The sequence below is a fragment of the Monodelphis domestica genome, chromosome 1 (assembly GCF_027887165.1).
Source record: "Monodelphis domestica isolate mMonDom1 chromosome 1, mMonDom1.pri, whole genome shotgun sequence".
Lineage (NCBI taxonomy): Eukaryota > Metazoa > Chordata > Mammalia > Didelphimorphia > Didelphidae > Monodelphis > Monodelphis domestica.
In genome coordinates, this window is record NC_077227.1 from 442,977,677 (window position 1) to 442,991,228 (window position 13,552).

The 13,552-nt window shown below is 34.0% G+C and overlaps 1 protein-coding gene across 6 annotated transcripts in view; it reads left to right on the forward strand.

The window, feature by feature from the left end:
• The window catches only part of PHKB (phosphorylase kinase regulatory subunit beta), a 256,746-nt gene that overhangs the window by 181,476 nt on the left and 61,718 nt on the right, over nt 1–13,552 (forward strand). For all 6 annotated transcript variants that reach the window (XM_056812255.1, XM_056812257.1, XM_056812258.1 and 3 more), the window contains 2 exons: nt 10,906–10,961; nt 11,282–11,375. In XM_056812255.1, coding sequence (XP_056668233.1) covers nt 10,906–10,961; nt 11,282–11,375 — 150 coding nt within the window. The remainder of the gene's footprint in view (nt 1–10,905; nt 10,962–11,281; nt 11,376–13,552) is intronic.

Consider the following 13,552-nt stretch of genomic DNA (forward strand, 5'->3'; position numbering starts at 1 on the left):
AAAACTATGCACAATCAACTACATAAAATAAATACAAGGTAAATTGGAGATAATCTCATATAAAAGGTACAAGGAGGAATTTTTAAAAAAGACTTAATGTGGAATTTTGGTTGAGACTTGATTAAAAACTGGAGATAGAAATAAAAAGAGGGAGAATTCTAGGTAAAGGGGGCAGACAAAGTAAACAATCAGGAGGTGAATTGTCTTGAGCAACAAATAGGAAAGTGGGCAGTGCCACTGGATTGTGGAATATATGGAGAGGAGTGAGGTGTAACAAAACTGGAAAGCTATAAAGGTTTAGGTTATAAAGAGCTTTTAATAAAAACATTATTTTGTATTTTATCCTGGAGGTGATAGGAAGCCACTGGAGTTTCTGGAATACTAGTGTGACTAGACCATATTTAAACTTTTTTAGTGAAAAGAAATGGCAATATTAAGAGACCATGTTGATAGCTAATAGGAGAATGTATTGGAAGAGGGAAAGATTTGCAGCAGGGAGCTCAATTAATAGTTTATTACAATAGTCCAGGATGAGATGACAGAGGAACAGCATCATGGTTGCAACAGTGTCAGAGGAGAGAATGGGAAGTATATGAGAATGATATAAATGTAGAATTGACAACTGATTGATATATGATTGCATATGGGGAATGAGAGGAGCTAAGGATGACCAACTAGGTTACAAGCCTGTATTATTAGGAAAATGGTGGTGAATACTACTCATCTGAAATCAACAAAGTATGACTGGCTACACACATACCAACACATAAAAAATATAAAAGTATATAAAATACTACTCAACAGGAGGGAAATGGAGATATAGGGAATAACAAAAAAAGGAAGGAAATACTAGGGATAGAATAACTGCCCCCAAATCCCAATAATAAAAACTTTCTGATTTTGAAGGGGAAGAAAAAGGGAAAAGAACTCGAATATAGAGGTACATTAGATTTTCACTTAGACAAATTGAGGTTATGAACAATTGTGGCATAGAAATGTGATAGGGTATTATTGTGATATAAGAAATGACATAGAAAACAATTTCAGAAAATTCTGCTAGTATAAAGTGACACAGAATATAATTATCAGAACCATAGAACAATTTATGTAAGGAAAGCAAAAAATCTCAAGGAAAAGCTTTTAAAGACTTAGGAACTCTGATAAGTGCAATGTTAAGGACATATGATGAAGCTGATTAGTCATCTAACACAGATGTTGGGAACAAAGCCACTGGATGCATTTGTTTGTTATTTGTTTTGTATATATATATATTTATATACATATATATATGCTATATATTTATGTAGATATATTATAATTTTTAAGTAGCAAGGTGGGTGGATTATGTCCATTTCAAATATGGTGATAAAGTGAACAAATGCATATGAATTGGAAAGGGCAAATTAAGTAGCAGTGGAAAAATATTACTCCCATTTATCTGAAACATGAGGGTGCATGAGGATAGTAGCTATACTACTATAGAGGCTATAGAGGTAGTCTGTAGATAGATTGTGGAGGGACTTCAATGTTAGTGGAGCCACTGCAGGACTTTTCGTAGAGTACTGACATGTTCCAAGCAGTGGGTTAAAAAGCTTATATAAGTAGCAGCATTGAGGATAATGTTGAGAGAGCATATACTGAATTTAGAAAGATGAGTTTGGAAGATATTATATCCAGGAAGAGAGAAGTTACACAATATAGTTTCGAAATATAGGACAGAGGATTAAGAGAAGAAGAGAAATGTTATGAATTACCTTCATGATTTTGTGGAAATCATAAAAGTGAGAAGCTACTATTCTTTTTTAGGACCTCATGGATTACTGAATGGATAGAAGGAAAGAATGCGGCGGGGGTATGGGGGAGAGAAATATATTCCTTTATATTGTCATCACCCATTATATTTTATGCATTTCTTATCATTTTAATCTTTATTGATTCAGTCTAATATGATTCGGAAGTTCTCAGGACATTGTTTCACCTATAGATTTTCTATGATCTTTTTCTTGGGATTATCATCTTAGGGATTCATTTCTACTTAATGAATTTGGCAAGACTTTTAATATTTTTTCTTTTCATTAAAATACAGAAAAGTCCAGCAACTGTAGCTTCTTTGAAAGGATTAAAAAGCATTTTTACAAATCAATTTATTGTGGAAAACCATTTAATATTCCTTTCCTAGATAATTGCAAGCATTGGAACAATTGCTGTCAAAAATGTTCACTGATTTATTCATTTAGGGGCCTGTAGCTAATATCTGGAAACATGTGTATTCATTTGTTTTCCTCTTAAACTCAAAGCTTCTGGGATCACAAATCTAATAAATAAATAAAAATATATCAAAGTACCATGTTTCTGCCAACTCTGCTCGGGAGTCCAGAGTTTTTTTCTTAACTTTGTTACTGTACTTGGAGTAATTATTCTTGAGCTTTTTATATTTATCTCTTATTTACTAATTGTTCATTTGTTATACATTATTGCTTTGGCTTGGTTGTAAATGACAGAGAAAGGTGCCAGAAAGTCCAGATCAAAGCTGTGCCTTAGTTGAAATTGTTGTAGTTAGTTACTTTGGCATCAGAGTCATTGATATCATGACCACTGTGTCTCAGGTCTGGAATTGAGATGTAAAAAGCATCTGCCCAGTTTCTTTTGCTAATGAGATTTTACTGAAAAATTAGCAGAATGAAAAATTTCGGATCTTGGCAGGATGTACTGGTGAAGCCTAATGAGCATAAATGAGTATACCCAAAGACACAGAGGCAAGTCATTAAATCCTTAAAGTGGATTTTTTTTCCCTTGGGGTAAAACCAGGACTATTATCAGGGGTAACCTGTATGTGAAATTTATTTTCTTGTATTGTAATATTCTTTTGTTGATGATTCAGTGCTGCATAATATACTGCTCTATCTTAAATGCATAGAATAGCATTGAAGATCAAGCTACTTGGAACACAATTTTTAATCATTAGGCTAAGAATAAGAATTATGTATTTTTCAGATGGTATGAATGAATATGTAGATGTGGATATATACATGCACATATAGTATTATTTAAAATAAGATAATGTTTAAAAGCCTTTAGTGTGAGTCTTGGGGGCTTTATTCATAAACATTTGGAATTTAATTCTTATAAGGATTCTTATAAGTGAGCTATCTGCTCACTTGTAAGTAGCCCCTTTCATAGAGAAAGAATATATTTCCTTGAAAACAAAATAAAAAATTAACACTCCAAAGCTAGCATTCTTTTCTACTGGAGTGATGTAGGTGAACCATATTATTCATTGTCAATAATTCCTAGAAACTCAGGTAGATTACTTCCTACAATACTGGCAAAATTTATTGCATCATGGCATTGACAGTGCTGTTGTGTAACATGCTTAGAAATTTTAATGCATGAGATTGACTAGTTTTCAGGGATAAAAGATGTATTAAGAAGCTAGTAAAAGGCATTCACATTAGGATTTCTTATGTCATATGAAAACTGACATTATACTGTCTAATTTATAGGCCTTTTCTGTAAAACTCATAACCTTACTACTTTGAACTCCTGTGAGTAATTTAGAAACTAGATTATAGAAAAGATTGTGAATACTTTAAGTATTCTAGTTTTCTCATATGGCCTATAAAAATTTCAATAGAAATGCAAGCAATCCTCCCAACTTATGAACAAATTCTGCTAGGAAATTATTTACATATATATATGTGTGTGTGTATATATATATATATGTATGTATATATGCCTACAAAATTAAAGGCCATTGGTTCAGCCAAAAAGAAGTATCTTATTATGATAGTTTTATTAGGGAGGCCAAAGAACAGGCTAGGTGTAGGTTATAGGGAAACAAGAGTTGTGAAGGGAAAGGAAGTTGTGATTAAGAAAAGTGGGATACCAGGATTTAGATGTTAGAGATGAAACAATCCCATATGATAATGAAGTCCATACTATCTGTCCTAATTTGTGGCTGATGTAAGAGATAAAAGTCTACAAATCCAAACAGGAAGCCACTATTCATTTGTAAGGCAGGTATTGTCTATAATTATTAAGTTTTTACAATGATAATTTGTCACATGACTTTTAAAAAATATGTTTTTTGATTCAGTGTTTGTAGTGGTCTCAGTAATAAGCAGAGATGTTAAAGTAAAATGGAAATAGTTCTAACTAAAAAGGGCTTCTTAAAAAACAACAAGAAAAAACAGAAGTAGTATTTGCCAGCAAGGACATGTGTAACTGTCTATTTTAGCTTCATTGGAATATCATCTGATATGATGCCATATTTTTTGTTTTAAAATGTCTGTTATTGTACAGAAGAATATAGATAGATGATTATGTTATGTTGTTACTTCTCTTTTGGGGTAAGTAAGTACCAAACATATTCAAAGAGTAATGTCTTTTATCTTCTTGATTTGTTCTTTGAAGTCTTAATGAGACTTAAATTCTCTTCTAGTGCCTTTTTTATGTACTATAATTGTAACAAAAGTTAAAGTGTAGGCTCTTTATCAAATGTAAAATAGAATTTACATCCTTAATGGATCATATTTGCTAGGTGTTTAAATAACCATTTTTCTTATATATTTACTTAAATACTACCTATCAAAATGACATTTTCATCATGGTTCTGTGAGCCATCTACTTGATATATTTATTGCTGTTATGTGTACCTTAGTTTTTCTGACTTTGTGTCATATATAAATTCATAGTCTGTTGAATTCTGTGGAGAAGAACTGACTGTTGACATGAAACTTCTAACAACATATTATAGGAAACGAATCTGTTGTCTTAGAGTACTTCCAGTTACATAACTTTCCCAGTGTCCCAAAGACTATAATTTATTTTCATTTTCTTAATGTGCTATGGTAATTATAGAAAAAAATTTAAAATTCAGCTCAGTAAACATTTAACAAGCACTTCCTATGCATAAGACTCTTGGGCTGATGGTGGGAAATACAATAATAGATAAGATATAGATGTCATGCTCACAAATTTAATTGTGAGAATAAAACAAGCATATAAATTGCCATAATATAAAATATAAAAAAATGAGAGTTCTTTAAAATTGTTTGATATATTTTATATTCATTCACTGTCATACTCCCATGCATTGACATGATATGTATATGAACCTATGTTCTCAAACTTTATACCACTTCCTACCAAATGAGAAAGAGCTTTTAGTTCAAACACAGCAGTCAATTGTTTACTGTTGAGTGGCAACCAACCTAGCTAAGATTGGTGAGGTTTATCACCATGACTACTGTTTGATAACATTTTTGATCATAGCAATTCTCATAGATCATCTACCAGGACTTTGAAGAATTATGATACATGTTGATTGTAAAAATAAAAAAATAATAGCAAGCTACACAAAATATAGATAGAAAAACTGTTAAATAGGTTCAAAACTATGGATACTTTTAATAGAGGGGTAATCAAAAGTATCCCCAGTGATGAAGTGAAGCTCAAATGTGAACTTCCCTTCAGGGCCAGGTGCAAGGATGCTAAAGAGAATCTTATTATAAAAATAAAATATTTCTTGAAATATATAAGGATAAAGGATTTCTAAATCTGAGGAATTCTAATTCCACCCAAATAAACTCCCCTGTTCCAGAAGGAACCACTTCTCTTGTGTTTCACAGGCTACACTACTCCTCCCTGATCTGACTAACCCAAATTTATACTATCTAAATAAAAACTACTGCTATTATCCGTATAAATCTTAACTTCACCTTCAAATTATAAAATAGCAAAGGCTAGCTGGTTGAGTCTCTCAACAAGAATCGAATTAGGACTGTGAGTCTAACTCAGAATCCCAACCAAAGACCAGGTTTTTCTTTGGTCTTCTCAGAGTTAAACAATCTATAAAAACCACAGTAGATATTCAATAGTGTTTCTCAAGTTGGGAAAGGAAAACACTGAGCTCCTTCAGATCTTTCCCTCAGACACAGAGAGAGACAACAATGTTACCTTCTCCAGTCCTGAGAGGGTCTGAGTGAATGTCTCTCTGCCAACTGCCAGAGAGAGTAATTGACATAGAAAAATGGTTATAACTCACATCTGAAATTAACATGCCCTCTCAGCTCTGCTTAAAACTCCAATTCTTTTCTCAAGTCAGCCACTTTACTTCTTATCCCTAAACTAATACGACAATACTTATTTTCTAATATCATCCTTACATGATACAGTAAATGATCACTCCAAAAAAATTATAAATCTTTTTATAATCAATGTAGCTTTATAATATACCTTTTAAATCATAAGAAAATTAGCAGATATTCAAAGCATATACATAGAAAATTAAGTCATTTCAGCATGATTAGAATAAACTCAGAATTAATTAGCAGGTTGATAGTTAATTGTTTTATAGGAGCTATATGTTAGAATGCTATTTTATATTAAAGAAAAAGATATGGAATGGGCCATGTGGCTAAGATAGCAAATTAAAATTTTCACCATGCCCATTTCTGATAGGAGTGGTATCCATTTTATATAGACTGGAATAGCCTGTGTATTATCCCAAGAATATGAATGCCATTTTTAGGATTTGGTTGTTTTAAAGAACTAGAAGCATTAATAAGCTCCACCTCTAGAGAATCTATATTTCTAAAATCTGATGAAATCTCTACTACTGTGCTAAATGTGGAAGTGGAAGAGAATTGCATCTTTTTTTTAAAGTAAATTATATCATTGATTGTAAGTAAATTTATTTCATTTTATAGCCCATGAATATTTTATTTTGTTTATGCTCCTGTCCTGAATCGCTGTCTTGGTCCAAAATAGTTGGCTAAATTTTTATGGTTCATCATATGAAGAGAAAGTTTAAGTGGAAGAAAATTGATGTACAAAAAGAGGGACCCTTAGTGATTAGAGGGCCAGACTTAGGGATAGGTAATTAAGTGAATGGAGCCAAGATGATCTGAGTTCAGATCCTTATATGCTTACTAGCTTTGTGAGCTTGAACAAATCACTTAAACCCTATTTGCCTTAGTTCCTTATGTATAAAATGGGGACATGCTGGAGAAGGTATAGTGAACTACTTCAGTATTTTTTTGTCAAGAAAACCCCATGAGCTCACAAAGAGTCAAACACAACTGAACAATAACAGTCTTTTACTTTAAAAAAAAAAACCCTTATCTTGTCTTAGAATCAATACTGTGTACAGTTCTAAGGCAGAAGAGTGGTAAGGGCTAGGCAATGGGGGTTAAGTGACTTGCCCAGGGTCACACAGCTAAGAAATATCTGAGGCCAGATTTGAACCTCCCTTTTCTAGGGCTAGCTCTCAATCCACTGATCCATCCAGTTGCCCCCAATCCTTTACTTTCATATGTAGAACTCCTTCTGTGAGATAAGGAGGGACCCCATTGTTTCAATAAAATTAAACCAATAAATGATTTAGAGAGTTTTGGAGGGAGGAAAAAAATATACCAAACTTTTATTCCCCAACTCTTACTAATAGTTTTAGATAAATAAGAATACCAGCCTAAAGAAATGAAAATAAATTCTTCTTTTGGCAATTAGAAACTGATAGGAATGCACTTTTGGTTTTAAGGCTCATTGCTTTTGAAGACAGATCACTATGGACTTAATAACAACACAGTTGAAAAAGACATTGCTGATAAAGATGGAGACTGATAGACTGATTCACATGCTCTTGATATTGAGGTCCTGCTGGAAAAATTCAGTGACATTGCCCTGAGGTCAGAATTGTAAGGGAGAAGAAGGAGAATGGGAGGTGAGGATGGGACCTGAGAATTGCAAGAAGTAAATGAGCTTTAGGCTTTCCCTAATACTGCTCTCCAGGGAGTGACTTCATCCACAAAGTGTAGATCAGAAGGCAGGCTTTTCTTTCATATCCAAGGAATCTTGGAAGCTGCAAGAAACATTTAAACAATCTGAGGAATCATAAGAATAATAGTTAAGGGGGCAGCTGGGTAGCTCAGTGGATTGAGAGCCAGGCCTGGAGATGAAAGGTCCTGGGTTCAAATATGGCCTCAGATACTTCTTAGCTGTGTGACCCTGGGCAAGTCACTTGACCCCCATTGCCTAACCCTTACCACTCTTCTGCCTTGGAGCCAATACACAGTATTGACTCCAAGAAGGAAGGTAAGGGTTAAAAAAAAAAAGAATAATAGTTAAGTGAGACTGTGGTCTGATAGGTATAATTCAGTGCTTTTCCTAAGCTGTAGCATTCCATATGGTCCCAGATTTTCTTTTGTGATGACAGTTAAACCAAATAGAAGCCCCAGATGGGGAGTATCCATTGTTGATTTTTAGGTGGCCAAAATTGATAAACCTGAACCCTTCATGATGAAAGTTGTTTTTGCCTCACTGGTTCCCCAGAGTAGTTCAACAAAGAAAGTGAAATTTCTCAGAGATGGCTTTGGTGGAATAAATCTGTACAGCCCCATCCAAGGACTTCCACTTCCTGTGATCAGCCTATGTTAGAAGTCATTGAGTTCTGATTTGTGGGAAGAATCCCACTTGAGTGATATCAGACTCTAACAATGGACCTCTTTTGCCTTGATTAAATGAGGCCTGAATAAATCAATTAATGAGATTTGAGTGGAAGATTGGGAAGTCTAGACTGCCTTGGCTTCCCCTATAAATCATTACTCTAGAAATTATACAAAGGGGTACTAATCCCCATTGCCATGTTAGATGAGTGATGGTCTACTCTCCCATAAGAATTTTTCAATGTAGTAAATGAAAAATAATGCAGAAATGAAGATAATTCATTATTATCCCATGAACGTATTATCATAAAACTGTATCTAGATATGCAAGATCATGGCAGTAAAAATCCTTATGCCTTGCCCAAACTTAAGACATTGCCTAAAGTCCCAACCCTACATTTGGTTGTTCCAAGCGTCCCCAGGACTTTTTATCTAGACAGACTCTTAAAAGATGAAAGAATATCAAGAAAAGAGTGACCGACACTATCAAAGGCTGCAGAGAGGTCAAGGAAGGTGAAGATTTAGGAAAAAAAACTTTTAGATTTGGCAATTAAGAGATGAATAGTGATTCTGAAGAGAATAATTTCAGCTGAATGATGAGGTTGGAAGCCAGATTGTAAAGTGAAGAAAAGAGTGAAAGGAAAGGAACTGTATATATCCATTGTGGATGGTCTTTTCAAGGAGTTTAACCACAAAAGGCAGGAGAGATATGGATTGAAAATTGGCAGAAATGGATCTATAAAGTAAGAAAGAGTTTTTAAGGATGAGGAGACATGGGTATGTTTATAAACAGTAGGGATGCAGCTAACAGACAGTGAAAGATTTAAGGTGAGTGAAATGATAGAGTGACAGTCTGCTGTAGAATATAGAATGAAATGAAATTATTTATGCATGTAGAAGAGTCCACCTTGACAAGGAGATTTCTCTCATTATGTGATACAGGATGGAAGAAGAAGAGATAGTGGCAGAAGACAGAGGAGTGATATGGAAAGCAGGAGAAAAGGGAGATCAATGTAGGAATTTGACCAATATCTCCCATCATTTACAACTCACTGAGTAAAGTTCCCTAGTTTTGAGTTGCTTTCATATTCTACCAGCCAATCATGAGAAAGTACTTGGGGCTCTTTCTGGCTCTATCATTTGGGGAACCAGGAAGCAATGTCAACAGTTTGAGCTTTTAGTCCTCCTGGCCATTCAAATCTTAAGAATGGTTTCAGTCTCTTTAAAAGGAAAACCTAGTTTAATTTCCATAAAGCTACTGCTCCCAACAACTCCAAATCAGAGCAACTATATCTTCCTTTACTACAATTAATGTTTATTCAGGATATGACATCATGGTACTAGTGAAGTCCATCATCAAAGCTGCCACCACCAAAGTCCATACAAAATACAGTATATTTGGAAAAGAGGAAACTGGGAAAACATTTTTTTCTTTCAAGTTTTTCTGATAAAGGCCTCAGTTCTAAAGTGTATACAGAACTGAGTCAAATTTATAAAAATAAAAAACATTCTCCAGTTGACAAATGGTAAAAGGATACGAACAGGAAGTTTTCAGAAAAAGTAAAAGCTATCAATTCACATGAAAAAATGCTCTAAATCAGCATTGATTAGGGACATGCAAATTAAAACAACTCTGAGTTATTATTTTTTACCTATCAGATTGGCTAACGTCAAATATAGAGGGATATTAAAAAAAATTGGTATACTAATACTTTTGTTGGAATTGTGAACTCACCCAACCATTCTGGAGAACAATTTGGAACAATATTCAAAAAGCCCAGCAATACCCCCCATCCAAAAAAAAGTCTATATACCAAAGAGATCAAAGGCAAAGAAAAAGAGAGCAGCTAGATGGCTAAAATGGGTTGAGAGCTAGGCCTAGAGATGTGAGGTCCTGGGTTCAAATTTGTCCTCAGATACTTCCTATCTGTATGACATTTCCTAGCTGTGTGACCTTGGGCAATCACTTAACCCCCATTGCCTACCCCTTACCACTCTTCTGTCTTGGAAGCAATACATAGTATTGGAAAATACATAGTATTGGAAGATGGAAGGTAAGGGTTTAGAAACATAAGAAAAGAAAAGTGATCTATCTGTACAAAAAATATTTATAACCCCTCTTTTTGTGGTGGCAAAGAATCAGAAATTGAGAGTTTTCTATAAATTGGGGAATGGTCAAACAAGTTATGATATATAATTGTAAAGAAATACTATTGTGTAAAGAAATACTATTGTGCTATAAGAAATGATGAACAGGATCGCTTCAGAAAAACCTCAGAAGGCTTATATGAAATCATGCAATGTGAAATGAGCAAAACCAGGACAAAAGTAGCAATAACCTATGATAATGAGGACCATTTTACTTCCTCTTTTAAAAGACAGTCAATATTGTCCTTATTTCTCAGTGCATTTGCCAGTGACCAATTTTTAAAAAATATTTTTCCTCTCTTCTGTGTTTTAGGGTCCATTAGAAAATGACTTGGTGGTTCATGTAGCCCTGGTGGCAGAAAGCCAACGGTATGTATTTCAAATGCAAAAGGAATTTTGTTCTTAAAAACTAGTTTTAAAAATATGTGTTGTGATCGAAAGGTTCATTTCATAACCTCCTTAGTAGAAATTTGAAGAAATTTCATTGGCAAGGGAGTCATTAACTTAATTTTAAATACAAGCCTAAAATTCTACTTACTATTCTTTCAAACTACTAATATCATTATTGCTTCAAAGATATTTACCCAAGACACTTTGAAATGAAAATATTTGTTTTGGCTTTAATGATAATACCTGTAACAGTTTTGGAATCTATATATTAAAATGTCTCAACTTTTCTTGTGTTCTAGCCTACAAGTTTTCCTCAACACATATGGTATACAAACACAGACTCCACAGCAAGTAGAGCCCATTCAGATATGGCCTCAACAGGAACTTGTGAAGGTGAGTCATTGGAGTCATTGTGCCTCTCAACTTTCTCCTTCTGTAAGATTCTTAGATGAAAATATGGTTGTCTGGTTCTGTTTGTTATTTTGAATATTATCCTAATAAAATAATAAAAACTATACTTAATCATTATTATTAAATAATGAATGCTTTACCTCTGCCTAAATAATATTTGATCTGAGTTCATATTCTTCAGTAATTTTTAATGCCAGGACCTTTATCACAGCCCCTTATATAAATGCCTCATAATGGTGCAGAAATGACTTTAAACTCTCAAAAAGCTAGACCAGGGAAATGTAAGTTCTAATGTGTCCTCCCAATCTGGAAAGGTTATTGTTTTAGGCCTTGCAAAGAACAATACATACATACATATATACATATATATATGTATTTTTTTTTTGCACAAGAATCTATCCAACTAATTTTGAAGAGCTTTATCACCAAGTTGATTGTAGAGTGATTAATTTTTCTGGTACAACCATTCAACTAGACCTATGTTGGCAAACCTATGGCTCACTTGCTAGTGTGCCAGTGTGCTGATCCCCCTCTCCTTGTGCAACTGAGAACATTTCTCACATGACCTACCCCTCTTCCCAGCAGCCCATGGGAGCACTACCTCTCTCCCTCTGTCTGGGGTAAGGCGGGGGGCTCATGTGTGACATGAAGGTTGTAGTTAGGGTACTTGGTCTCTAAAAAGTTCACCATTGCTGACCTAGACCGTCTATTAAGGCCTAGAGAAGTTGGGATCTATTTTTGTTTAGGGAATATCCACAGTGGTAAAAATCATGTATCCTTGAAGGATTGTGTTCATTTAATCTTTTTCCATGGCCAGAGTCTATAATTAAAAGTCTATCTTAATAGCAGTTTATCCTAAATCATAAAAATCTCTAAAATTATAATTTACATAAAAAGTTTCTGCATTTTGAATCTTATTAAAGAAACAGTTTTATAAAAAACATTTTAGATGCTTGTTCTCCCTTCCTCATAATTTGCACCTTAAAATAACTTGTATTTTTGTTTTTAATTTATTACACATTATTTCTTTCTGAATGAGTACCTGGTTTCAGGTAACAAATACCATAATTATATTTTTGTTACTATTAGGTACCAGTCCATGAAGATCATATCTGTATTAAATATTAAGTAGTCTAGACAGATTCATTTTGTCTGGAAAACGGAGGTTGGTCTTGGGAAAAGAAGTGCCCCCTTGTGTCCTGTTCTCATTTTCATTGAATCAGTTCTGTTTATCTGAAATGAATTTTATATTGCTTTCTTTTGTTTAAATATTATTTAACAAACATTCTGCAGTTCACATTTGTCTCTCAAAAGTAATTTCCTCTTCGTGAGTTTTTCTGCTTTGTTGAAGTGTTGTAGCATTTTGTTGCTCAAAGGCCCACTATGCCAGATGATTATTATTACTGTGTAGTCTTTAAAAATCACTTTACCTCCTTGGTCCTCAATTTCCTCATCTGTACAATGGGCAAAGTTGGAATAGCTATACTCTGAGCTCCTTCCATCCTTAGATCTATGATGTTTTTCAAGTAGTAGTTTGCTGGAATGGAAGAAGATTGACAATTCAGACATTTCTCCTAAATTTTCATACTATCAGTAGACAGTAAGTCAGGCCAGCATAAGAATGTTTGAAGAACTGAGAATATAAATGGCATGCGTGTTCAGTTGTTTCAGTCCTTTCTGACTCTTCATGACCCTCATCTTGGTTTTTCTTGGCAAAGATCCTTGAGTTGTTTGCCATTTCCCTCTCTAGTTTCTTTTACAGATGAAGAAACTGAGTTAAACAGGGTTAAGTTGCTTGCCTAGGGTCACTGAGCTAGTATCTGAGTTCAAATTTTAACTCAGGTCTTACTGACCCCCCAGCCCCAGGTTCTATCTAATTTGCCACTTAGCTACCCCATAAAAGCCATAAAACTACTTAAAAATAAGGCAAAATAAAAACCAAATATCTAGTGAGTGGTTGGTTGATTGTAGCATATTATACAACATCCACAGCAAGTTTAGAAAAAAAAAAAGAAATCATTGTTAATTAGAGGTAACACTCCAGCAATAGCATATGATGGCAGTCTTGAAAGAACTCTTGACAAAATAATTATTTCCTGTTTGGCTTCAAATCATAGATTTAGAACTGTAAGAGATCTTAAAAGTAATCTGGTCCAAGA